This window comes from Accipiter gentilis, chromosome Z (assembly GCF_929443795.1).
Source record: "Accipiter gentilis chromosome Z, bAccGen1.1, whole genome shotgun sequence".
Taxonomy (NCBI): domain Eukaryota; kingdom Metazoa; phylum Chordata; class Aves; order Accipitriformes; family Accipitridae; genus Astur; species Astur gentilis.
This window is the reverse complement of record NC_064919.1, coordinates 61607203-61633224: the sequence shown is the minus strand read 5'-3', so window position 1 is coordinate 61633224 and position 26022 is coordinate 61607203. Positions and strand designations below refer to the sequence as shown.

At 39.8% G+C, this 26022-nt stretch overlaps 2 protein-coding genes across 7 annotated transcripts in view; one reads left to right on the top strand and one right to left on the bottom strand.

Annotated features, from left to right (window-relative positions):
• The window catches only part of IQGAP2 (IQ motif containing GTPase activating protein 2), a 131370-nt gene that overhangs the window by 31962 nt on the left and 73386 nt on the right, over window positions 1–26022 (bottom strand). For 3 of the 6 annotated variants that reach the window (XM_049794660.1, XM_049794661.1, XM_049794662.1), the window contains 10 exons: window positions 22180–22247; window positions 21704–21817; window positions 17624–17802; window positions 16879–16966; window positions 16155–16318; window positions 15548–15635; window positions 12884–13047; window positions 12190–12350; window positions 10110–10234; window positions 7790–7953 (listed from right to left, as the gene is read on the bottom strand). In XM_049794660.1, coding sequence (XP_049650617.1) covers window positions 7790–7953; window positions 10110–10234; window positions 12190–12350; window positions 12884–13047; window positions 15548–15635; window positions 16155–16318; window positions 16879–16966; window positions 17624–17802; window positions 21704–21817; window positions 22180–22247 — 1315 coding nt within the window. The remainder of the gene's footprint in view (window positions 1–7789; window positions 7954–10109; window positions 10235–12189; window positions 12351–12883; window positions 13048–15547; window positions 15636–16154; window positions 16319–16878; window positions 16967–17623; window positions 17803–21703; window positions 21818–22179; window positions 22248–26022) is intronic. The other 3 variants (XM_049794663.1, XM_049794664.1, XM_049794665.1) reach the window with 3 other exon arrangements.
• F2RL2 (coagulation factor II thrombin receptor like 2) lies at window positions 1339–5274 on the top strand. Its single transcript, XM_049794668.1, has 2 exons — window positions 1339–1525; window positions 3221–5274. The coding sequence occupies exons 1-2, from the start codon at window positions 1468–1470 to the stop codon at window positions 4306–4308; spliced, it is 1146 nt and encodes a 381-aa protein (XP_049650625.1). The 5' UTR covers window positions 1339–1467; the 3' UTR covers window positions 4309–5274.

Sequence of the window (26022 nt, the reverse complement as noted above, 5' to 3'; positions counted from 1 at the left end):
TTGGAGCTAAAGTGACATTTAAAATGTAATGAAGTAGGTGGGGCAACAAAATTCATTCTGAAGAGGAAAGAGGAGTGCCAGGTCTATAATAGACTAATGATGAGAGAAATTGGAATGTATTCGATAAAGATCTAGGAGTATATACACAGAAATACTTCAGGAAAAAAAAAAACCAAGCCAGGAACTCTTTCAAGCTAAAACAGTGTGGACAAAGAACCAGCTTCACAATGAATATCCCTGGTTTTGCACCCAACTCCAGGCCAAAAATCCAACAATTCTGTTATCTGCAGAAATTACAAAGAGAAGACAGGGTTAAAAAACCCTAAAGACAGACTCTTCAGTTTGAACCATATATGTAAACAAGGTAGCAGAATATCTAAATAAATCAAGTAGTGTCAGGCAATCGCATAACAGTGGAGACACACCAAAAGTTTTTCTAAGAAGAAAGTTAAAGTTAATACTTGGGAGAGTGTATACTAAATTCCCAAACTAAAGCTGATGATTTTGAGAAACGGATTGAGAAACTGAAAAGAATTCCTTATCTGGCGTCCAGCTTTTACACACTAAATACAAAAACAGACACAAATACTGCTCTGGAGCCAAGTACAGCTTATACCGAGCCTCACTGCTAGCTTGGAAGCCAGACTGAGACTTGGGCTAATTTTGTCTGCTGAAGCAAGCTGTTGTTATTTGTCATTCAAGGAAGGGAAAAAAAAAAAAAAAAAAAAAAAAAAAAAGGCAGAGAAAAAGGAAGGGATCAACAAAACACTAGATGAAAATAGGGGAAAGGTTTTAGAGGCTGCAGGCCGTGGAGGGGTGGGAACTGTCCGAGCAGAGCCAGCAGCTGGATCGAAGGAACACAGACAGCTAACAGTTGGTAGGGAGGTACAAGGCAAAAGCAGAGCACAGTTTTCTTAAGGCATGTTTCTGTGTGTGGCTTGCTTTCACCTTTGCATTTGCTAAACTGAGATCACCACACTCTTCTCCAAGGCTGGCTTCTTCCTTGAGAAAGGTACAGAGTTCAGCAACACGTCATTTCGGATTGTGGATGAGACCCTTCAGGATTTACTAAACGTACCCTTTGATTTTTCCAGAAAACACCTTTTTTTACCCTCAAATAGCTGTATGTACAAATTGCAGTAGATCCCCCCCACCCCCCCACATTGGCTTCAGGCTCGTGGTAAATTAGGAGTTAAACTGCTGCTGTAAAGCAATTTTATCTCTGTGTTGGGCAGAGGCTGAAACTGAGTCATGTGTGCATATTTGGATACGTCACACCCTCTTGCTGTAGTAGACAAAGAACAAACTAGCTCCTTACCGTAAACCTCATGCCTACAGGATGCTTCTGGAGGACAGATCAATCATTCTTTAGTCCCTTACAGAGGGGAAAAAAATCCCCCACAAAACACCTTTTGAGATGAACTAGAGCAGCGTCGTTGTTTGGCTAGCTGGATATCACGTACTACAATGAAGATACTGGTTTTCACTGGACTGCTCACTCTTACCTCCAGTCTTTTCACAACAGGTGAGTCCTCCTTTCTGTATCTATTCCTTTTTGATAGTGTTGACACTTCACCAGCTTGAATGGGTTGTACACGCATGCTTACAGAAAACTATAGTCTAGGAAGTCTCACTTAAGGCAGATTTTTATTCTTCCATTTCAGCGACACCTTACCTCCCCAGAGTCACTTTCTATAAGGAATTTTATTTAAGGGATCTTTCTGTGCTTACTGAGGACTCGTATTCTCTCTAGTATTTCTGTAGTGATATGATAATCTTAAACCTGTAGAGTCTTGTTCTTTCTGCATTAAAATGTTCAACAGAATTATGACCACAGATGGTGCTATTAGAAGGAAATGCTCAGATAACTATTGTGACAAAAATAACCGAAGGAAATAATCAAATAAGCTGCCCATTTTTTTTTAAATCACTAGAATTAAAGCCGTTTTCAAACAAAACTTATTTTTCAAAGTTGTTTTATATATATACACACACACATATGCATGCATGCACATATATGTCTTTTAAAGAGTGACTAAAATTCATGTTCTGGATTAACCGCCCAGAAAATTACTAAAAGGGATGCAGTCTACTAACTATCATTTCAAAACATTCTACCATAAGTCTGCCAGTAAGCACTGATAAAACCATTTTCCATATTTTATTCCAGTATGGAAGAGTAAAAGAAAAACGCACATGTTTTCATCCAAATTTGAGTTTGCTTCTGAATTCCAGTTTCAAGATGCATGCTTTAAGCTTTACACTAAGTCTTTCTGCATTAAACACAGCTAAGAAAAATTTTAAATGACAATATTAATTACACAGCTGTTTATTCTGCAAAATCTATTTTGCAACATATGATTTTAGAAAGTATTTTGAACACATTTGTTCTTTATCTGGATATGTCAGTGTCTCTACAAAGTTCTCTACTAAAGACTGAGCAACAGAATGTGTAAGGAACACGTTAATAAAAGTGGCATCATTGGCTTTGCCCACATGCTAACAGTATTTACTCACGGAAAATTTTCCTGCTGCATGAAAAGGTTACCAATAAATTTGATCTAATATCAGTCCAAGCATTTGTTTTCAGTTCTCAAGACTGACTGCCCTTCCTCATGTATGAGAAGCTGAAAAGACCTGGTTTGCTTTAGTCCGAAGCTGAAAAATAACATTAGTTTGATACGCGAGACCAAAAAATTGAAGGTTATGTCAACTTTCTAATTTGAAAGGTTCAGCCTGTATTAGGCAAGACAGTGCTTTTTGCATCTTTTGCAGTCATGCATTTCATCTGTGAAGTGACAAGGATAGTACCGCTGTTTGCTTTGGAAATTCTGATCAAGTCTAGACCAAGGCTTCCGTTTATATGATGAATTACCAACATTGCTACTACTGGGAAAAAACACTCTACAGGTGACAAACATTCCACAAGTGTCTGGTATTTTTTTTGCCAAAGATTACTAAAAGCATGCAAAATGCAGAAAGATCATCCTGATGCTAAATTCATGCTAAATTTTCAAGGTTGGGTGTGAGATGACAAAGTGAAGATTGTCCTTGAGTACATTTGGTATGAACAACTAAAGCAAAGGAGAATGCCACCAAATCTTTTAAACTTATATTGTTTTTCACATGGAGATGTTTACCTTTCTCTATACCTGAAGGTGAATTATATTGCTAATCCAGTAGTTTATCCTTTTTAACAATTTTAACTTTTTTTTTTAAGCTTCGGAATTTTCACTGAATGGCTCTGCAATTAAAACAGTGTCTCTTATAAAGACTTTCCGTGGAATTTCAGCAAGAGACTATGATTACATCCCCCCTTATGCTATAGAAGGGGAGACAACGACCATCCATATCACAGAACAGAAATGCTCTTCAAAAAAGTCAAATGACTCCACTTTAACAGAAGTGAACAATACCACAGTGGAGTACCTGACCAGTTCTCTGAGCACCAAGCTAATACCCGCCATCTACCTCAGTGCTGTTTTATTGGGTGTACCGTCTAATGCCATCATTTTGTGGATGCTGCTCTTCAGGATCCGGTCAGTGTGCACTGCCATCCTCTACACAAACTTGGCAGTTTCAGATCTGCTCTTCTGCATCATGCTGCCCTTCAAAATAGCATACCACATCAATGGGAACAACTGGATTTTTGGGGAAATCATGTGTCGAACTACCACTGTGGTGTTTTACGGGAACATGTACTGCTCCATTCTGCTGCTCACATGCATCAGCGTCAGCCGCTACGTGGCCATCGTTCACCCCTTTACCTACAAGAGCCTGCCAAAACGTGCCTATGCCATCGCAGTCTGCGCTACCGTGTGGACCATCGTTTTCTTGTACATGCTTCCACTTTGCATAATGCAGCAAAGCTATTACGTGAAACAACTGGACATTTTTACCTGCCATGATGTGCACAATGCCTGTGAAACAATATCTTCCTTCCAGTTCTACTACTATATTTCTTTAGCTATCTTTGGGTTTTTAATACCTCTTGCAACTATTGTTTTTTGCTATGTCTCAATTATACGAACACTTAAGACTCATGAATGGTTCTGGTACGTTAAAGTCAGTCTTTTGATCCTTACCATCTTTGCTGTTTGCTTTGTGCCGAGCAATATTATCCTTATTATCCATCACATCAACTACTACTATTACAACACAGATGGGTTGTATTCTTTTTACCTAATTGCTTTATGCCTTAGCAGCTTAAACAGTTGTCTTGATCCTTTCCTTTATTTTCTGATGTCAAAAATTAGAAGTCAATCCAATATTTATCTAACAATGGTTAAAATATCCAGGGAAAAATGAATTTATTTCTATATTTATATTATGGGAATTATGATTTTGTATAGCATTAACCCAGGCAGCAACAAACCTCAAGTGCAACAATTAAACTTAAAAAATTAAAAAGTGTTAAAACCCCCCACAATCTCAGTAAAATTTACTTCCTTCCACACACCACACAAGAAATATCTTCAAAAATACACTTTTCTAGCTCTATAATTCTGTCACTCGTATTGCAACATCTGGTGTACGTAGATTCAGGGAACTGGCTCTGCACCTCCATTTCCTTCTGAGAAGATCACTTTTATGGCCATGGAGAAGAAACCAGGATATCAGTCACCACAGCCTCCAAACACCAGAAGAGGGATCAATAGCTGAACGGTACTTTTAGGTCCATTCATGATTTCCAAATACTTCAAATTAGCTCTCAGCCCACAATCACTGCAGGAACACCGATATGAAAACAAGTTTTTGGCACAGTGGAAATGTGAACAAGTAAAAGTGCTTTCTACATGCCTGGGAGCTGTTGAGCTTTGCAGAAGCTCCCTGTCACATAGCCAAGAGCAAATACTGCCCTGGATGTTGGAAATAAAGAGCCAGAGTCCCTATATGTTTAACAGCAGTAAATCTATAGCTCTAGACATGGAGCCTGACACTTCCAAGGCAGCATCTCCTATAAGGCTGCTTAACCAGCTTTGCATTGCAGACTTGTTCTTCCACTTCCTCAGTGCCTGCACTCCTCTAGCGCATGAGGATTGCTGGGAGCTAATCCTTATCAGTGTGAATCCAGGCACGTATTATTCTTGCTTGGTAAGCAAAACAGGGAAGCTATTTTGTAGTATTCTCTATTTCCACATCCTCACAGGAAACACCTAGGGTTACAAATACTGAAGCTAGTTGTGATTGATTGTCCACATTAATAAAGCAAAGGGTCAGCTTTTACATTTATGGAAACTCAAGAGCTACATATATACTAACTGTAAGTTCCTACAAAATGAGCTCAGTGGTTAGTGCATTTGTATTTGTAACTGCAGTGTGTAAGTCAGTGAGAAAAGATGTTTTACAAAAAAAAAAAAAAAAAAAAAATTTTTTTTTTTTTTTTTTACAGGACTATTGTAAAAAACTTTACTTAAATAAAATCATTTGCACTGGAAAATGTCTTCAAGGAATTTGCATCCTGGGAAGACTTCCCCTTTTCAATTTCTTCTTGCTCCTAATTGAAGTTAGTTTTAATCATGCCATTACCTCAACTTGAACAAGAACAGATTTTAAAGATAACTTTAAAATAATCAGTTATACAACTATTGTAAATACAAAAAGCGTGGACCTAACTGTAAAACCTGTGTGCCTATCACTCAAAAAAAAATCAAATAACACAGGAACCATTTCAGAGTTTGGCACATCTGTTTAACTTCTCATGTATCCAATACACTCCCTCAACACAGGGTCTCCCTTCCCTGGAACCTGAATACACTTGGTTTGAAATGGCCTTGAGAACTGTTAGAAGCTGTGGTTTAAGATTACAGGAATAAATAAATTCCCAGGTTTGCATTTTCAATTTCAAGCAAGGAACAAGTAGGTGTGATCTGAGATTAAGACCTGTAACGGGTACTGGGAGATTTGGGTGCAGACTCTACTTTCCCAAAGCTACCACAGCTACAGGGACGTGACAGCAGGCTGGTTAGAATAAGCAAACAGGTTTGACCGATATGTTTTTCCAGACACTGGGGAACACAGGAAGTTCACAGGCAGACCTGTCTGATCCTTGTAAATCAAATACTTCCTTTTGCCATGGCTCACTCTTAAAACATGCTAAATACAATTAAAGGCAGATCTGCTTTCTAAACAGGGCTCAAAGAGTGGGAAATAGACAGAATTTAGTCATTGCACGATCTTTTCAATTGTGTTTGGGTTTCTTTTTTTTTAAGGAAAGTTCAGTCCAAATCATACCTTTACCTAAGGAACGGTGATGTCTGTGTAACTAACCGGCATAGAGAGTAAGTCAGATTAATGCATCTGAATATTTCTCTTGGGAGCACATTTAGTACAATGTCTTGCTCTCTTCCTAAACAGGAGCAGTGGTCCTGTTTACAGATGGGATATTTTCAGTAGCTGTCAAAGGACTGCAGAGACAAAATATCTCAGGAGAGAAAGGCCAGCGGAAGCCTCTAGGAACATCACAAATTTTTGAACAAGAAGATTTCAAAGAGATTGCACAGCTTTTGTTCCAAAACTTGGAGACGCCCGCTTGTTTCCTACCAGCACATTCACACGGGGACAGGAGTAGGCACCGGGTTTGCACCCACCCAGGGAGTGCAGCGGCAGGCAGCAGGAGCAAGCCAGGGCAGGGCTGCTCTGTGCAGCCCCCCGGGCACCTGTGGGCTGCAGGTCTCTGCCTCGGGGACATCCCAGCTCCCTACGCGTGCACAAAGGGTCTGGCACGTCCCAGCCCAACGCTGTGCAGCCACCACCCACGTGGTGGACACTCTCTGCATGCGAATGCCAGCCCTGGCCCTTCCAGGACTGGTAAAGTAGTCAGTTTTTCAGGATCCAGGGCTCAGTGAAACCAGTCCTTACCTGGGAACCCAAGAAGCTGAGATGTGCAAACGGCTTTTGAAAGCTCTGATGGTGGATTGTGGAAACACACTGTTTCCACAGGCAAGGTGGCAAGATAGCTGGAAGATATTTCTACAAGCTGAAGTTCAGTGGCTTTCTCCAGCTGACCATATTACTTTAGGAACACATGTGAATTGTAAGCGTCTTTTCCAAACACTGGACATCTTAAGTGCTGTGCTAGTAGCTTTAGTTAATCTTGTGTTCAGTCACATCCTACAAGCTGTTAGGCTGATCTTTGTTTATGCTTCCCTGAGCTGTGATGCTAACCAGGACGCTGCTTTTGGGGAAGCAGATAGCAATAGCCTGCTGAGATAAGTTTAAACTGAAGGCACATACAAGACAGCCAGTTTGTTGTTGCATGATAAAGCCAGAACTACGTAAAAACTCCACTATTATAAAACACCAGATTTAAGCAACTAAGGCTCCTCAAAGTACTTTCCAGAGGTTTGTTAAGGAACACCATGACTTCAGCATGACTATGACTCCTTTCTGGCAAGAGCCTCAAGTCGCATCCATATTGTAACTACCTGCCTGACACAGTCTAGTAACGAGATCCTTGCACAAATTCATAACTATGTCAGGGCTGCTGCTGCCCTCGGTTTGTAATAGCTGCAGTGACCTAATAGAATTAAAAATGAAGCAAGGTTATGTCAAGTCAGTAGTGACACATACGCAGAATATGTCTTAATACATCGAGAATTAATCCCTTTTGCCAGTCAGAATAAGTTGTAGCGGAAAATTACTTAGTGCCAGTTTGTTGTCATTGGCTTATTTACAACCCCATTGGCACAGTTAATCCGAACATCAGGGGAACAGTACAAGGACACACATATAAGTGGAAAGAACTAGCATTTCAGTTCTGACAAACAGCAACAGTTAAGGCTCTAACCTTGCATTTCTGTGCTTTGGCGTGGTACAGAACATCCTGATAATGCCTTGCATTTACTGGTCTCACATCTTGCAGCTTCGCTGTAGGCAACAGGAGGGCTTCTAGAGTTTTCTCAGGATTTCCTTGGTCAATTGCTTCATTAATGTGGCCAACTGCAATGATTCCTGTGAAACAGAAAAGTTATTAAAGACATAGTTATGAAAGAAAGATGTAACTTATCCGATATGAGGTACAAACAAAGCAGTAACATGAAGAACAGAAAAATCAAGTAACAAGAAGCAGAGGCAGCAACAGAAGCTGAATTTAAATTATTTTTCCTCAAAAACTCATGTGAAGATATTAAGTTATACAGTTTTCCTTTCTGCCACTCTTATTGGTTCATCTGAACCTACATCTTATAAAAATCAAATTTATCCTACCAAAAAAACCAAAACCAGACTTCCCTACTTTCAGGACAGGAGTATCTACATGAAGCTTAAGGAAAGGTTGGGCATCCCATCTAAATATGTTTACCTACATATTGGCTTACAGTGCTGAAAGACTTATTTTCAGGTGATTTCAGACCAGATTACTTGAAACCCTGATTTGGACAAATACAAACATACTGACCCCTCAGCTACTGCATTACATTGCAACTTAACCTCATTTTTTAAATTTCACCTTAAATAACCAATCTGATAATGTTGACCTTACGAGAAATCACTTGATTGTTCAGACTAGTGGCACTCAGGACTTCAGTCAGCAAGTAACATGGCCCATTGTATTTAATAAAACCTCTAACTCATTTTCTTCACAGTGGTCTCAACATCTTATTTCCTCCTACCCCCAAATGGTGCTGAAATGTGCTGCTCAGGCTACTTTCTGCCTAAAGCCACCCCAGAAGGGCACCAGCCAAGGGCTTCCCCATCTCCTGTGAGGGGTTGCATACCTGCTGGCAGTGGATCATCTCTCACCAAGTCTCTCCCAGACCCACGAAAGCCCAGCTGGCGGGGTCACAGATCCATGTCCTCATAAGGCTTTGGAAATGAGCAATTTTCTGGGGTGCTACCAAAGAGGGGCCATGCAGACATGCAGGCTTGCTTATGCAAACAGAGGCCACCCTTCTTCCTCTCCTCTCTGCCCCAAATAACCATCGCTGGCCAGAAGCCAGTGTCACTGAAACTAAGTGCAACTTTTTTAATACTAAATACTGACTCTCCTAGCGCAAGACCACCTTTCTTAAGGCCTGTTTCAACTTCTAGTGACTGCAGAGATTCAGACAAAAAAGTGATTGTGTCAGTCAAACGAACTGATCAGCATCCCACCAGGCTGGAGGGCACACATTGTGAGCAAACCGCGAGGGTCCGCGGCAACCACTTGACTAGATTTAGGAAGGAACAATCCAGTTTTAGTATTTCTGTAATAGAAACCTTCCTTTACCAGTATGAAACAGTAGCACGCATGACACCAATGACAGTGCAGGAAGGGCACATGCACCACGCATGAAGGGCACACACACTGGAAACAGCCTGCATCTTACAAAGGCTCTCAAATTATATTTGACTGCTTCCTAAATGGCAAGCAGTCTGAAAGCTGCCCTCTCCTTTCTTGCTCCAGCAAATCAGGCATAACTCAACAGCCTCAAATTTTAGTTTAAAAAAAAAAACCAAACAAACAACAAAACCCCACCATACTTCTGTTTCAGTGGATAAACTTAATCCTTTAGCATTTTTGAAGCCCAAATGACGAGCTATCATGTTTACTGCAACACCACACTTTTAGGGCAATACAGTTACATTCAGCTTCAAAAATAACCTCTAAATCCATTTATATTAGGCAAAGTGGGAATAAGAAGCTACTCTCAGATGGGAAATCAGGTTACCTAAAAGGAAAGCAGGACAGATAGTTGCACTGCATAACCTCTTACCAGCTGCCTTGTGAAAAACAAGGGCTTGGAAATAGTTTAACATTAAAAAACTCTTTTCCACAGGACACTGCCTGTAATTTCTTCCACTGTCCCCTAATATGCTTTTTGCTTACAATTTCTGCAAAATCCCCAAAGTGAGACCATCCAGTGCAAATACTGAAAGATACTGACAAGTGGGCAGAACCATGGCATTTTTTTCAGCATCACAGAAGGCAGGCACCCTATGATATCTTTCAACCAGCCATAACATAACCAGGAATAATTCAAGGAGACTTAAAGACCAACAGGCATTCAAAATTATTTAATGCTTTTCTCTCTTGAAGAGTGTCTGTACAAGGCCATTCAGCACAGAATTTTATGTACCAAGGATGAGACTACCATCTCTGTGGGCAAGGTAGAGGAAGAATTACTTACTTTCATTTTCTTCTTGAATTTGCATAGTAACCATGTCAATGCAGTTCTGGATATCATTCCAGCTTAAATAATCTTGGCCTTGAGATGAAGCCTCTGACTTAATAGACAATAGTGTATCAGCATAACTACAAGAAGATATAAAATACAGAAGTGTACTTCATATACAAGAAACTGCCGTAAAGAATTAGTCAGATGTATCATCCACCACTTAGTGCCTAGTATTTTTTTCAATGAATTTCAGACAAACTCATCTCTTGCCAGAAATAATACAGACATGCAAGCTGCCTTGCTGGTTCTACACATGCATTTCATGATCTGAAAAAATGGCCCCGTACACTAGTTCGGAGCACTTTTCTTGGCAACGTGGGATGATGGTAATACACACACTGGACGTACGCTTTGCTGTATGGTGCTACAGATAAATCCTGCTCTGATTTGCCTTTCCAGCATTCAACAGCCTGCATTTAAGGGCTTCCTGAACTAGAGGTTACGTATCACTTTGGTAGTTGCCAATAATGCTGTGCTCCATTAATTTATCAACTCTAATTTGAAATCTTATATATTCTGGAGGAATGACTCCCACTATTTAAGTGTTTTGTGAGATGGCAGTTCCTTATGTAAATTTTAAACTTGATATTTGATCGTGTCCAACCTTTTCTCACTCCAATTCTCATAAAAAAATAAAAACTGAAGTTATAAGAGAAGCTGGCAACTTTTATTAGCCTTCCCCACATCATTAACTTTTGCAGACCTCTGTCATATTTCCCCTATATTCTCTCTTCTAGGAAACACATTCCTAACAAGTTAATCTCTTCTGGTACAAAGCCACTGAACACCATCTCCCTCACTGAACTTTTTCTAGCTCTACTGTATTCCTTCTGGTATTGTGCAGTCAAAGCTTCCTGCAATATTCAACATATGGTTGGCAGCACAGATTTACACAATGGCATAATAGAACTCTATTTTATTCTCTATTCCAACTAATTCCTAGAATTTCATTTGTATTGACTGGCAGCTTAATCTAAAGATCAGGTCACAGTAACACCAGCCAAAAAAGCTGCACTTGGGACACTTTGGGGCCCATTTCTGTATAACATTGCTTCTCTTGCCCACAAGCACCACCTCACATTAGCAGAGCCCAAGTGGCAGAATAATTTTGCTCCACCTTATGGCATTCTGCTCCCTCTAACCAAAACACTGGCCTCTTATTCCTATCCCGACTGCCCTCCCTCCAGCTTTGAGACACCTAGCGAGGGCCACTTTCAGACTCATGTCCCCTGGAAGCCTGGTGAAGATCTTCAGCCACTACTGTCGCTTTTGCCTAGTAATGCCTCCCAGCAGCAGATGGAGGTTTCCACCAGCTGTGACAGAGAGGCAAGAACCAGCCCATGCCCCCACACTCTCCCCCACATGCCAGGGGCTCAGGTCTTACAAATCATAATTTGGCCTGATATTTTTTGCAGGTACACAAAAGAGCACAGAAGTAGCAACACATGGCTGTGACCAGTCAGGCACATAGCAATGCAAGCAGCTGGCAGCTGAGTGAAGGCTATAATTTAGTGTTAAACATGCACATGTGCACAGTGTTACACTCTGCTTTTTAGCAAGCAGGACTGTGCTACATTTTTCAGACCTTTGCAATTCTCAGGCAAAAAAGGGGTCAGCCTTGTTTTAAGGGACTTCCTGGAGCTTAAGGCATTAAACACTACCTCATTCCAAAGATCTTCTTTCAGAATTGCAGAGAGGTTACTGATTAACAGTTTCCAGCTGCAGTTGGTTCACGTTTTAGTGTCTGCAAAAATTCTTGTCAGATCTTAATGTTTACTTTCTGAGGATATTTTCCCTGCACCTCACACATCCTCTGCCTTCAAACATCTGAGGCTGTGCGATTACTTAAAGTTACACAACTAGTTCAGCAATTGTCACATTATCCTTTATTAATTTATAACACAGATGTTTATCTTGCAGCTATTTCGGCTTCATAACCACAACACAGGAGAGCCCACCTAATAAAATGCCTACTTATCCTTTTTGCAGAAGTTGCCATGTCTCACTCAGCCAAGACAAAATGAACCTTTACCGTTGAAAGCTTTCCTCTTCCAGATTATTGAAGCCAATGCATGGGTTTCTGAGATGATTCTTTATCATTAGGATGTCCTTATTTTCCAAGGCCTGGTTTAGCAACACAACAGCTGACAACATTTCTACTGCAATAAACAGTTCATCGTGTGCCAGGTAGTTCTGTAGGACAATAATGTATTGCAGTCAGGAAGCTAAATAAGCAGTGTAACAAATTTAAGTTACACAGTCTAGATACCATCAAGGAGATGGACTTGACTTAAAAAGCCTGGCAAATTTCCTAGTCACGGGCATATCAGATTAAAACAACACTGGTGATAGAGTTTACTGGGTTTGCTACACCTTGAGCCTTTCATTCTTTTGCCCCACAATCCCATCTATTCTGGTCTTACCCTCATAGCAGGGGATTACTTTTCTACACAATATATAAAACAGAGTTTTTCATTAAGAGCATGCAACAATTAAAAAAATGACAGTTGATTTGTTGCAACACAAGAGCTCAGCCAGAGCAAAGTATGTCAAGAAACAAATTCTGTGATTCAATATTGCCTATTCAAGGAAAACCATTCATGCAATACATAACACCATGGCAAGAGAATTAAGTCTCATTTAACACAACAACATGCTATGTTTGTGCTCTTTTGTGGTTTGACTACATAACATCAGTGAGCAGTTTGTAAGCTTTTCACTCTTACCACAGCATTCTGTTGTTGGAGGTTGAACAGCTCAGTCTGATAGACAGCAGCAGCAAATGAGTGAACAACAGGCAGCTGCGCCTCCGGTTTCATCAGTGCAACCAGTGTTTTACTAGGATCACTGTTACGAATTGCAGTATTGATATTGTCAACTGCTATAAGTTCTAGAGAACAGCAGGGAAAGAAAAGCCTATTAATTTTCATATGCCATTTGCTTTTTATGCCATGTAGATGGCAGTTAGGCTATTCCAGAGAGTATAATTTGCTGTCATTAGAGAAGAAACATATTTGTGTGAGATTATTGAAGACAGAACTACTGAATGTTTTAAAAACAGTGTCTATTCAAAGGTATGCAGCAAATAAATGACTGGAACAATTTAAGGTTTCTGGACTTTAAGATATTAGAGACTGCTTATTGTACTTTTAACCCGAAACAAAGAGCTGACCCCATCCTAGCACAGAGAAAGACCTAACATCCCTCCTGGGTTTGCTTGTGGCAGGTACTGCTGGGTACATCAGCTGCAGCTCCTCAGTCTTGCTTCCCCCCAAACACTCCCCTCCTGCACCATGTTTCCTCCCTTGCCTCCTCCTTTTGGTAGGACTTAGCTAGCTAGGATGAGCCTGTCCTGCAACATCAACAAAATTTTTATTGTTCATTTTCAGGAGGCCTGGTAGAAATCAGCCAAATGCATTGGGGGATTGAGATTTTCAGTAGCTGAACTGATGGAAAACCACATGCTACAGCTTCTAGGACTTCCTCTGCATGCCAGCACCCGTTTGTTTGTCTAACAGGGTGGAAGATCAGTCCTCACAAGCACTGCCATCTAGATATTATCCCCTTCTCTACAGCTCAAATTTCAAATTAAACAGACTACCATAAAGGAGTATGAGCATAACCCTTTTCGGTACCTAAACAACTCGCCTGTTTTGCTTATTGCTGAACTGACTTCAGCAGAAGTTTGAACCCCAGCAGAAAAATGCTGAAAAACACTTCCCACTTGGGCAGCTGCAAAACCCTTGAAACACACCTTAGCTTAGTCACAGCCACTGTAATTGCACACCTGAAGGAGCCAACTCTGGAGAAACCCAGGCCAGGACGCACCCAGGAACATGTTGTACAAGGGACTGCTCTTGTCTTGCACAAAAGGAAACAACCTTGAAGGTTAGAGTGCATGAGACAGAGTAAAGAATGACATTACCTAAGTGTCATTTCCATCAGCAAAATAACCCCTACCTCCTCTACCTTATCTTATGGCTTTTCTGTATATTATTATCCAGGAAATGCTTTTAGTCACCACTAACTGCTCAAGTCTGTACAGGACTGCTTGTACAGCACACACCATCCAGAGTTCACATAAGCAGCGACACTCAGACCTTACTATTACAACACAGAGACTTTGAAAACCTAAGTAACAAGGACCACGTAAACAAGCCCCTTCTCTCTCATCTCAATTGCTCTGAAGCATAGTCATATGGGGCCATGTTGTGCTTGATGGCTCTGTCTATTGGTTATTCCTGAGGTTAGAAAAAGAAAAGGTTCTCAAAGCTACAGCGTTCACGCTTTTTTTAGAGAAAAGACCAAAGAGGAAAAGAGTCAGAGTCCACTAATGGACTAGAAGAGCTCTCTAGTTAATAACCAACCTACTGATTTCTAATTCAGGAACTGAACATGCAACTTGCAAAACACACTTTGCATTGTTCATATTCCAGTAACAAAACCACTATTTTTTCCTTTTCAAACCAAACATAAGAAACAAGTTGCTCTCCAGATTGCTGTTACGGCTTTTCATACACCACATTTTCCTTCTAATTTCCTTTACCAAGGAACAACTCTTTTAGAGAAAGTACTGCTTACCATGCCTAACCAATCTAAAATAAAGTAACATTTGAGGTAGCAAGTCAAACTTATCTTCTGGCTTATGTTGACCTCACCGTACAGCCTTTAAGTCACATTAAGAAAGCAATCACCCTGGATTCAAAGCATTGGAAATAATACCAGAGACAAAACAGCCACTAAGCCATGCCCAGATGTAGCATGAAACGACAGCATTTTAACCAAAGCTGAACTTCCTAGCAGAGAAGTTCCCAGTCAAAAGCAGGAATACATGCACTGCAAATTTAGATCCCCCTTAACTATATTTTTTACAAACTATAACTTTTATCTTGTGACATTCTTAGTAGGCTAAGAACAGGTCAGATATAGATATGTGTGCCTAAAAGTGAGAATAATTTTCCTCTGTGATGTGATTTCAAAATATTCTTCCATGTGATAATTCTATTTTTATTTTTCCATGTGATCATTCTATTTTAATTCTACAAGGATGGTCATTGCTCCCCAGTGAGAATTAATACTGCACTAATAAATATTTGTTCAAGCCATCAAGCCATGCATTGTCTTCGGTTTTAGCCAATGTGTTTACCAGTGGCTCAAGTTATTCAAAGAAAAAAGCATTAGCTACCTTAGATAAGGGTATATCCAATGCAGCACAGATTGGTGACTTGGCAATTGTGACACCGAGATGAACAGTTACGAAAATAAAATGCAACACATATGGTTTCAGTTTAAGAAACCTTGTTTACGCACAAGAAATGGTAGATTCAATTAATCAGCTTAACATAATTAAACGGTGATGGTAAAGAATGAGTATTAAAACAGTTACTCACTAAGCTTGTGAGCCTCAGCTTCCGCATTGGCAACACTAACTTCTTTCTGTATTTCACTTTTGTCGAGCATATTTGGAACCCCTGCTATCTAACAGATCAGAAAAAAAGATTTAATTATGCTTTTAAGTTTGATGGGAGATAATGGATAAAATCCCTTTGACAGGACATTAGGATTTGATTGTACTATCCCCTGTGCATCAAATACAATGTCACAGTAAACACAGCATTAATCTGTCCCTGTGATTTTCATCTTTCTCAAAATGATGGGTTTTCTTCTTAAAACCCAACTGACTCTCATTTGCTGTTAATGATTCAATATTACCTTTTGTTGTACTCAAGTTATAACTTGTTTTCAAAACAAACATAGTATTAGGGGTTGCATGCTATATCTCAAAATTTCATCTTGTATCTTAGTAACTACTTACAAGGGCATCATGCTCTTTAGAGCAAATGCAGCTTCTCTGGTGTCAATTAGTACAGTAGTTATTCTAAAACCTTTGTAAAACTGTTTCGTAAGTGATTCTGAAGGCAGATAAAAGCAATTTCTCTGGATTAAGATCAGCTAAGAAATGCAAACTGATGTGTAGTATCTGTTCCATTAAATTACCTGCATTTTCTGTTCTTTAGAATCACACAATTGCAATAGGTACCATGAGGAATTTTGCGGCAGAACTTCAAATAGGCTCAGAGCAGGACGGTTCAAACCTGCCATCAGTGCCACTTCATCTTGCCGGTCAATAGCCTCATTCACTTGGACTAAAGCTATGTGAACTGAAATGAAAACAATGCTTATAAAACAGCAAATACGTTTTTGTGAAGAAGTAGTCCATTGCTGTCAGCATCTCACTTGTTATAAAAGCCAGCGAGGGTGGTAATCTTTACCCAGCAGAGGATTATCTATTTCAAGACCAGTCCTACAAAGGGAGTCTGGCTCTGTGCGAGCCTCTGTGGGAGCAGTTCGACCACAGCTAACTGGAAGCTTAAGAATGAATTTTGGCTCTATATAGAAGAGGGGGACAAAATTTACAGTATTCTGCACACAAAAGGAACTCAAACATAAGGAAACAGAGCAGGCAACGAATTATTTGATTCTGAACTGAGGAATCCTTACAACAAAAACCACACACACAGATGTTAAACCCCCCCAAAGATTAGTAAAGAAGGAGCAGCAAGAAAAAGCTGTTGTAGACAGACATTAGTTACTTCTGTATATTTCATAAAGTTTCCACAGAAACATTTTGTTTGTTCATGTGGATTCAAGTCATGTTCAGCTGGAATCTGGGAGATCATGTGTTACGTGCACACTTCTGTAAGGATCCAGAATAGCTTACTGTTTATCTTATTGATATTGCCTTGAATCTCAGCTTGTGTCAGCAGCTCCTCGTAGACGTCTCTCTCTTCTTCAGAGATTGTTCCATTCTAAGAAAACAAAATTGTTGCTAGTACACACAAATCTTTGCAGAGATAAAAGTTATTAGCGGGAGTCATCAAAACTGCATCAGCTGAAATATTTGCTGGATGTATTGGTAAAGGAATTTGTTGACAACATGAACTAAAAAAATCAGCACTTCATGGTATCTGGCTGAGCAATATTTAAAGCATTTTCTGCTTCCTGTAAAATAGCCTTGTAAATATAATGTAGCATTGTTCAACTACAGAAAGCAGTAGCTCTTGTGTAAAAAAACAAAGCAAATAATTTCACATTAAGGATCTGTGGCAGAAGTAATACTTTATCCTCAAAAAAGGTATTATTCTTTTTGCAACTTTTTAAACAGAAAATTTGGGGTTTTTTTCTAAAGCAGTTGATAGAGGAAAACCAATCTTTATTTGTTTTTAGTCTTCTGGTATTTTATCCTTTAGTCAAAGTCAAGCTACATCATACTCATAGTAATCATATTATAAAACTGGCTGTCAGCTTGTTGCATTGCCATTATTTATCTCATTTAGCTTAGAAGTGGGGTTTTTCCTAATTATACTAATTTTAAAAATTAATTTAATTTTTAAAACAGTAATACTACAGCATGAGAAACAACATGAAGGAACATGTATAAAAGAGCCCTAATAAAATACCACTACCTTAAGTCTTGCATTTGATTCTTTTCTCCTTTTAGCTTCAAAGAGTTCATTCTGATAGTCCTGTGCAAGTTCCTCATCCACATTTAGCAACATGGCATTTGGGTTCCTCAGAGTTGCAATGGTTTGCTCAGCTCTTCTCCTCTCAATAGCTTCGTTAATTGCTATTACTGCTGCATGCACTAAAATTAAAAGCACAATCCTAAACTTCAGGAAGCAAAACATATTCCAAACTGTCACTGTTTCTTCTGATTTATTTTAAATGAATGTTTAATATATATTCAACAATTTACATATTCCCCTTCAAACATCCCACTCCTAAAGTTTCCCCTAGACTGCAGCAACAAAAGCACTCCATGTTTGCTCAAATGTGGCACACTGCTGTCTGTTCCATGTTCACCCTTCTCCCAACTAGGGGTTACTATTCTACGGACAGAAAATAAAACATGAGGTACATTTTATTGTCCAAGTCTTATGTCATTTAGATGGCAATTATATGTAGGAATTGAAAAAATTTTTGGTAGTTTTCCTCTTAAAGCTACTTTCATGTCCATGAAGATATAAGACACATGAAAGTATTGTCTAAACTAACTATGTCTGAAGGATAGTGCACAAGAATAAGGAAATCCAAACTCCATGAAACTTGTCCTCCAGAATACATAGTTAAGATTCCCTAGGCAGGGTGCAGCCCTGTACTCCACATCTAAGCCTTCCTGGGATGAACTGGCTCCTTGTCTGAGGATCTCCATGAGCAGCTGGGAACCAGAGAGACAGTGATGTAATGGCTGTTACTTCTATCACCTGCAAAACCACAGGACAGCAAACTGCAAACAGGGAGAGAGAATACCCAAAGAGCTTTGCAGGGTTCCCAAAACATTACTGCACAGGAAAAAGGGAGTAAGTGTCATAGGACTCACTACAGCTATTGACCAGCTTAAGTGTTAAACCTTTCCTTTGAGAAAACTAGAAAACTTCAAATACTGAATAGATGCTCGACTCCAAGATTTTAGGAGTCAGAAATGCTCTTGTTTTTCCACACAGCAAATTTACATAAATGGACACAATTAAAACCACTGGCAGCTGCATTAGGTGTAGAGTGATGGCTAACACACCCTTCTGAGGTATTCCCTGCACATTTTTGGCCCTAAGATCAGTCTAGACTAAGGACTTCACTAGAGCTACAGTTTGTCTGGACCTTCATGCCACAAAGAGACCCCAACAACTGTCTGGTGGCACATTCATCTCAAAGATTTTACAGACATTTCTACTTAAAATGTAATTCCTGATAAATGTTTATCTAGATCTTACCCTAAAGGAGGAATGCAGCAACTCCCCATTTATCACCAAGCAGCTTGTCTAGGATTTACTTTCATGCCACCAATGAGATGTGTGAGGGAAAGCACAAATGCTATCTTTCCTTATTTGATCAGTATTTAATTGCTATGTAGCCTTGCATGGTTTTGCTAAACTGGAGAAAAGCATTCAGTAAAAAGCACTCTTCTGCATTAAGTTCAACTAAGGGCCTATATATCTCAGTTTAGAGCCTTCAGTTTCTTTCAGTAAATAAAAGAAATGAAAGATGCTTGTCAATGATTAGGAAATTTGAGTTTTTAGAAAAACAAAAGAGTGTGCAAATTTAGGGAAGTAGAACAGAAAGGCAGACCACTGGAAACTCAACATGGGCAAATGAAGCATGAAGTGAAGTAACACGCTCTCAGATGGGGCAGTTACTGGAGCGACTTGACTAGCTGTTGGTGGATAACACATTGCTTAGCACTAAATTCATGCTAGAAAGTTGTTCTAAAATTATTTTGCCCTAGCTCAGTTCAGCACAGCATCAGATGGGAAATGGAATCAGCTGACATAGTGGAGGAGAAGCAGAGAGACAGACTGGTTCCTTTGACATTGAACTTTAGAAACAGGGCAAGTTCATTGTGGACATTAGGAAATGGTTCTTCACTGGGACAGGCTCCCCAGGGAAGCGGTCACGGCACCAAGCCTGTCAGAGTTAAAGGAGTGTCTGGACCATGCTCTTAGTCATATGGTTTAGTTTTAGGTCATCCTGCAAGGAGCAGGGAGTTGGACTTGATGATCCTTGTTGGGTCCCTTCTAACTATGACTGTATGAACACCCAGATCAACTTCAAGGGGCTAAGAGAAGAACGCTGTTCTTAGACACACATATCACCCCCAAATGCTCATATAACAAAACACATAGGAAAGATGTAATCTCTTCCACAGTTGTGTAAGAAGTCTCACTGACATAAGCAGAGCTAATAAAAAGTGGTCAAAAGACAGGTTCAAGGTTAAGAGAGAAGTGAACAGGTATTGGTGGATGTTGTGAACCCATCTACCAAGAGAAACAGTAAGAAGCCTAATTGGACTTGAAAGAGCAGTCTGGAAGCACAGAATAACAGAGAGGGTTACCTGCAGAATAAGCTCCCTTTGAAAGCACTTAAGCTTACTCTTTGCATGCTGATTTCTACTATTGCTGACAGCACAGGGGGAGTCACCAGCAGCTGTTTCACTTCATATCTCCTTTTGCTTACTCCATTTCGGAAGCAGGATAGTAGACCCTTTCCTTTTGCAGGATCTCCATGTCCAACCTCACTAGTGCACGAGGGTTCCCATAGCAGATGTTTCCTGTTCTGGGGCAGGGTGTGTTATCTACAGCACACTCCTTGCCCAAAGGGACAGGACCAGCATCAGGAAACACTGCTTTTCTATGGAAGACTGAAAAATCTTCAGAAGTTAAAGGAAACCCTACACACACTATAATAAGCTTTCAGAGAAGGAAGTTGCAGCCCTTTCATCTTCAGGGCAGGAAGGAAGCTCCCTGGAAAAGTGCTTGGTAGTCATTAAATCTCCAAAATTTGCTAAAAAAAGGAGACAAACTACCCCCACTTCCAAAGGCAGTATTTTAAGAGCTAGCTTTGCAGAAGCATGCACATACTAAGCTATAGCAGGCTCTAGAATATACAACACAGAATGCGAATCAACATCAGGAAGTGTGTTTAAGGTCTGGAAATTTCAACACACTAAGTAACATCATAGATCAGCTTGTTTCAATTATGCTACTTTGCAAGGTTTAATAAAGTTGCAATGGAACTTAATTATAACGCAGCTTTTATTCCCTCCACCTCCCCATGTACACTCTAGGGCACTGTTACTGGCTTGTATCAGTACCCACTGTGCCAGCCCTTCTGTTCTTCAATTTGCTCCTCTGAAAAAGGCTAGGATTTTGAACAAAATAACTAGATGTCAAGTGTGGATTTAAGTGAACACACTTCATTTCATGTCATTTAAGGTCGAGCATTTTGTTGTTGTTGTTTTAAATGTATCGCTTCATTCCACAAAAAACTGAAATAAAGAAAAAACACATTTTCAGCTGCATAGGCTCAGGCAGCAAAAAAGCTTTTAATTTTGTTTTCGAGTGGAAGCTATTCAAGGCAGACTCAAAAGGACCATAACTGTGCATCAATCCCTCTAAAACGGAAAAGCTTATTTCAGATGCACGGGCAGGATGTGGCCTCCAGCAATGTTCTACCATGCTGTGGGTCTCATGCCAGTGGTCAGATAGATTGAAAGCTGCCCATGGAGACAAATGGTTCCTCCACATATGCACCAACATATGCAAGAGAGTTGTCTATCTGGAACAGTGACTTTTCCTCACAGCAGCCTGATGGGGTGTTTGAGGAAAACTGCCAACACAGAAAGGAGGCACAGAGAAGATACCTTGTTCCCACAGCTGTCTCCACTGTACTGCCTACGGTGCAGAGGCACACACAGAGCTCAGTTCGTCATTCTAGAGGAGCACTAGCTACCAAAGCATTAAACCCATGCAAAAGATTGTAAGAAATCTTCGTCTCTGGTATCACTTCCTATGGTTCAATAGAGATGCTCAAAAATACAGACTGAAAAATTGCAAAAGGTCTTGCAAAAATGATGCAGTGTGATAGTCAGTGAAAACTTGCTTGTTTTTCTTGTTAAGAGGTGGCAAGCTAGGTGAATTAAAACACAGAAAATATTTTGTTAGTGTTGTATCAAATTACCCAGTAGAAAACAGAACAAGAGCCACACTTACATGCAGCTTCATCCACTGATAATTCACTGGCCAGAATCCCACCAATTTTACTAAAAGATGGCATCTGTATACCGTACTTCTCTAGCTCCTTTCGCATGTTGCTGATTTCTTCCTCTGTTCAAATAAAAAAAAAAAGTATTATCAGAACAAAAGCATAAGAATTTCATTATGAATCACCATACCTACAAATACAGGTGCAGTATTTTTGAAAGCACTTGTGGCCACAGCCTCCTAGCAGTTTTTCCTCCCCATTTTGAAGGAATCCAAGATACGACAAGTATTCCATGCAAATTCACTCCCTTCTGTTCTTCAGAGACTGACATTCATTAAAAATAGCAGCCACCCACCTATTTAATTAGGTTGTGTTCAGAACAACCTTGTGGGAGGAGACACCATAATAGAAAATATGTACAATGTTAGCAGATTTACTGGATGAAGAAACCATCTAACATATGATTAGATAAGCAGTTTATTACCTGTGAAGTCCACTTTTCCCAGTAGGTCCTGGATCTGTGGTGCTAATCCTAGTTTGAACAGATATAAACTGCAAAGAAGAAAATTAGAATTTAAAGTCTTACAGGTGGTTGAGGTGTTTGCTTTCTGTACAAGAAAAAAACCACTTTTATGAAGCTTGTTCATTAGCCCTTGACTTTCATGTGCTGATATGGAATAAATTAACCTTACAGTTTTCTTTATGTTATGTTTTTAAGTCTTATAGAAAGAGAAGTCTTTTCTGACTTGATGTTTCAAAGAAGCACCTCTAAGGGAGAGGCACTGTCAGTGTGTCTCAGATCAGAGGGGATGTGTAAACAAGTAGAAAACCTTAGTGGAAAACAATTAAAGAAATTCAAAAGCTAGTATTGGGGGAAAAAAAAATCAAGATGTGAATGCACTTTAGTACAGCTTATAGCTTTGGATCTATGTACTGGTTTGACTTGTGTTATTACATCCCTGTAATTAATAGCTGAAGACACACAAATCACTGACACCCTTCTTACTAAGTGTAGAGGAACAAGGACCTGTAAGTCCATCCAAGCCCATCTCATATGCATGTCATTAGCTATTTAGCTTTTGGAAAATGAAGAAAGTTAAATCTGAAGTGGTCTCCGGGAACTAATATTTTTGTTTCAATATAGCATGAAAAATATCTATACTCGTTACTCCTAGAGCTCTGGGGTGCCATCTGAAAAAACAGCTGTATATATCCACATTTTCTCAATATCTTTCAAAGAAAAGGCATGTATTTACCTACAAAGGACTGGTGTTTCTATAATTTATCAGTGAAATTAAATAAACAAGTGTTAAACAAGTAGGTTTTGCAAGCAGGGATTAAAATGTAGATTTTAAAAACAAGACTTAAATAACACATTCCTCAAACAGGATTATTTTGCACCCCTTATTTAAATGACTTCACCCCAACCTCGTACATTGCGAATGTGCATTATGGCTTGACGTTTTTGTTTCTAGAGGGGCACATTTCCCTTTTGTGTTTTGTTGTTGTGGGTTTTTTTCGCTATTAGCAAATTACAGGATGAGATTTCAAAGCAAGTATTTGTAGCTGTCACAATTATTTCAGAGCACACAGAATCAGCATTTCATCTTCCATGATACCACAGCTACTCCTGTGCCCTGTCACAACCTGGAAGGATACAGCAGCACATCTTATGTACGTCGACACTCTTTCAACTGCTGCAGCCCCTCAAAATCATTGCTTTGAAAGGTGAGAATGGCAGCGGCAGTCTTAAATGCAAGGTAGATAAAGCAGGAAAAGAACCATGTGACTATAGTAATAAACCAGGTTCCTCTGTTATCCTGATCTGCCTGCCAGTCTTCCCTTGTGGGCTTTTAAAGAAATTTTACTCTGAGTCAGGGACACAGTCCTGGCTGAAGGGCTGAGTGTCATAGAGTGATCATCAGCATCATGGGACTATGCTGGCTTCTTTGGAGGTCACCACAATAAAAAGACAGAGGAAGAAAAAGCAGTATGAACATTAGACACCCATATTTTTGCTGTTCAGCACTTCCAGGATGATACTGAGCCATGTGCGTTACTTCCTAAGCTTTTTTTTGGCGAAACTTACTAACCACCAGGTGGTGCTGAAAATGTGCTTCGAGTCTTGCAGGGAACACAGAGACACTTCTACTCTGTATTAAGGTATAATTTCACTTCAAACAGCTTGCTTAATGCTTTTATAGTGTAACTTGAACCTCAGACAACCCACATAAAATCAAAAGCAGGGGGTCTTGGGGTTAAGAAAGCTGGATATGAGGCATCAGGAGCAGGGGAGAAACAAAGGGGAAAGGGTAGTTCCTGGGTGAAGTTCCCCTTGCATCACCCACACAGAACTGAAGTTCATTCCAGGCAGAGGTTCCTGGGTCTTGTTTTATGCTTAGCTCATGTATAACATACTGAAAAAAGACAGATCTGAAAAAATAGCACACTTTTTAAAAGACATTCATGTTATTCTATTGCTTCCTAGGAAAACAATGTTTTGAAGCTGTGTAGCTTCAGAAGGATAGTTTGTCAAGGATGTAGCAGTGATCTGCTTGCAAAGATAATTTGAAAACTAAATTTTGCAGGGAAAAAACCACCCAAAACCTCATCGGCCCTGCTATTTATGAACAAGAATCACTCTTAGCATCTTAATTTCAATGAACTGGTTCTTAACCTCATTTAGTCCAGGAACAAATCCAAACTGGCTTTCACAGGAAAAATAGTGCAAGAAATGAGGCCTATGCCTTTCTAGTTTTCAAGTCGGGCCTTAAGTATTGATGTTTCAAACAGGAGAAAAGCAAGAGTGTAATTATATTCAACAGGAGTCTAGAAATTGTTTGCTAAGTCACTCCTTCCTGGCCAGAGCAGTGCTGTATTTGACAGTGCAAGTTGTTCCAAATACTGTAAGTACAATGGTCTTCATTTCAGACTTGAACCGGGACATAGCCTAAAAATATATTTAAACCATCTTGCTTAGAGTCATTGTCTATCTTCAGGCCCTCTAGCAGCTCAAAGGTCAGCAAGACCCTAAGTAACCAAAGACTTTCCCTGCGAGATGTTAACATTTCAGATGTCAAATAGACCCTCTGGATAGATGGAGCTTTTTGCTCCCATTACCTACAGTTAAGGCTATTTCACGCTGCTTAAAGGGGCAATTAAAAATAATCTTATCAATTTTAAGCACTTAAATTATGCACACTGACTGTGTATAAATGAAGTTGTGTAGGAAAGATCTCAATTAAATATGGCTTCATTATTTCTAAGAATAAGAAAATATCCTGTGTTAAATTTACACAGTTTTGTTGGAAAGCTCAAGAATCATGTTGCTTCGGAGTAGTGACTTGGTAACAGCTAAGAAAGAATGGGAAGTAGGTCAGCTCCTCACCTCTGTGAGGAAGTGCTCAATTTTCCCAAGTTATAAGCCTTTGAAATTTGAGCATGTGCTCCAAGATGCATTAGAATTTAGCATTTAAACCCAATGGTGATTCTTCATTCAGTGGTCATGTGCATATGCTACAGCTGCAAAGGTGAAAAGCCTGCTTACCATTGCTCTTTCTAGATGTGCTGGACTCTGAGAACAACAGGGACATGGACTTTTCCAGGGTCTGTGAACCCTGTACTGATCCCCTGGAGAGGATGATCTGACAAACCCAGAGAGTAGAGTGGGTGGGGTACACAGTGTGGAGCCAGGGGGACAGACACCAGCAGGTCAGTAGTTACAATAACAGCAGAAGGGGAACAGAACTGGGCTACTGCAGCTCAGCGATCCTCTGATGCCAGTCCAACTGGGAACACTGCTGGCCAGGCAAGTACCTTGTCCTTAATTCTGTTGTTTCCCAGACTGCTTTCAAGGTAGGCTGTGTGCCATTCAATACTGACACTGGAGTTTGGTTTGAAAGACTCCAGTGAAGGACTTATGACATGCATTTTAGGAAAAGGCATGGAAATAGAAGTAGTTGAACAATTGTTTCTTTGATTCTTACATCCTGCATGTGATGCAGGCATAGGGCCTTACACTTTCATGGGAAAGCATCATAAGCAAAAGCATTGCAGGCCTATTGCCCTTCAGTGTGGCATGACACACTTGATACAAAGTCCACTTATAAAATAATGACTTGTAAGTACAGAGTTATAGCTTTGTGTTGATAAGCAGCAAGGAAAAGTAATTTAAACAGGAAAAAATTGGAAGTGAAAGCTGAGACAATACAGACTAATTCTAATACTGGCATAAATCCTGGGGCACATCAAGATGGAGAAAGGAAAACTTCTAGCAAAAGTCAACCCATTGCAAAATTCTGTTCAAGATTAAAAGAGTTATTGCCAT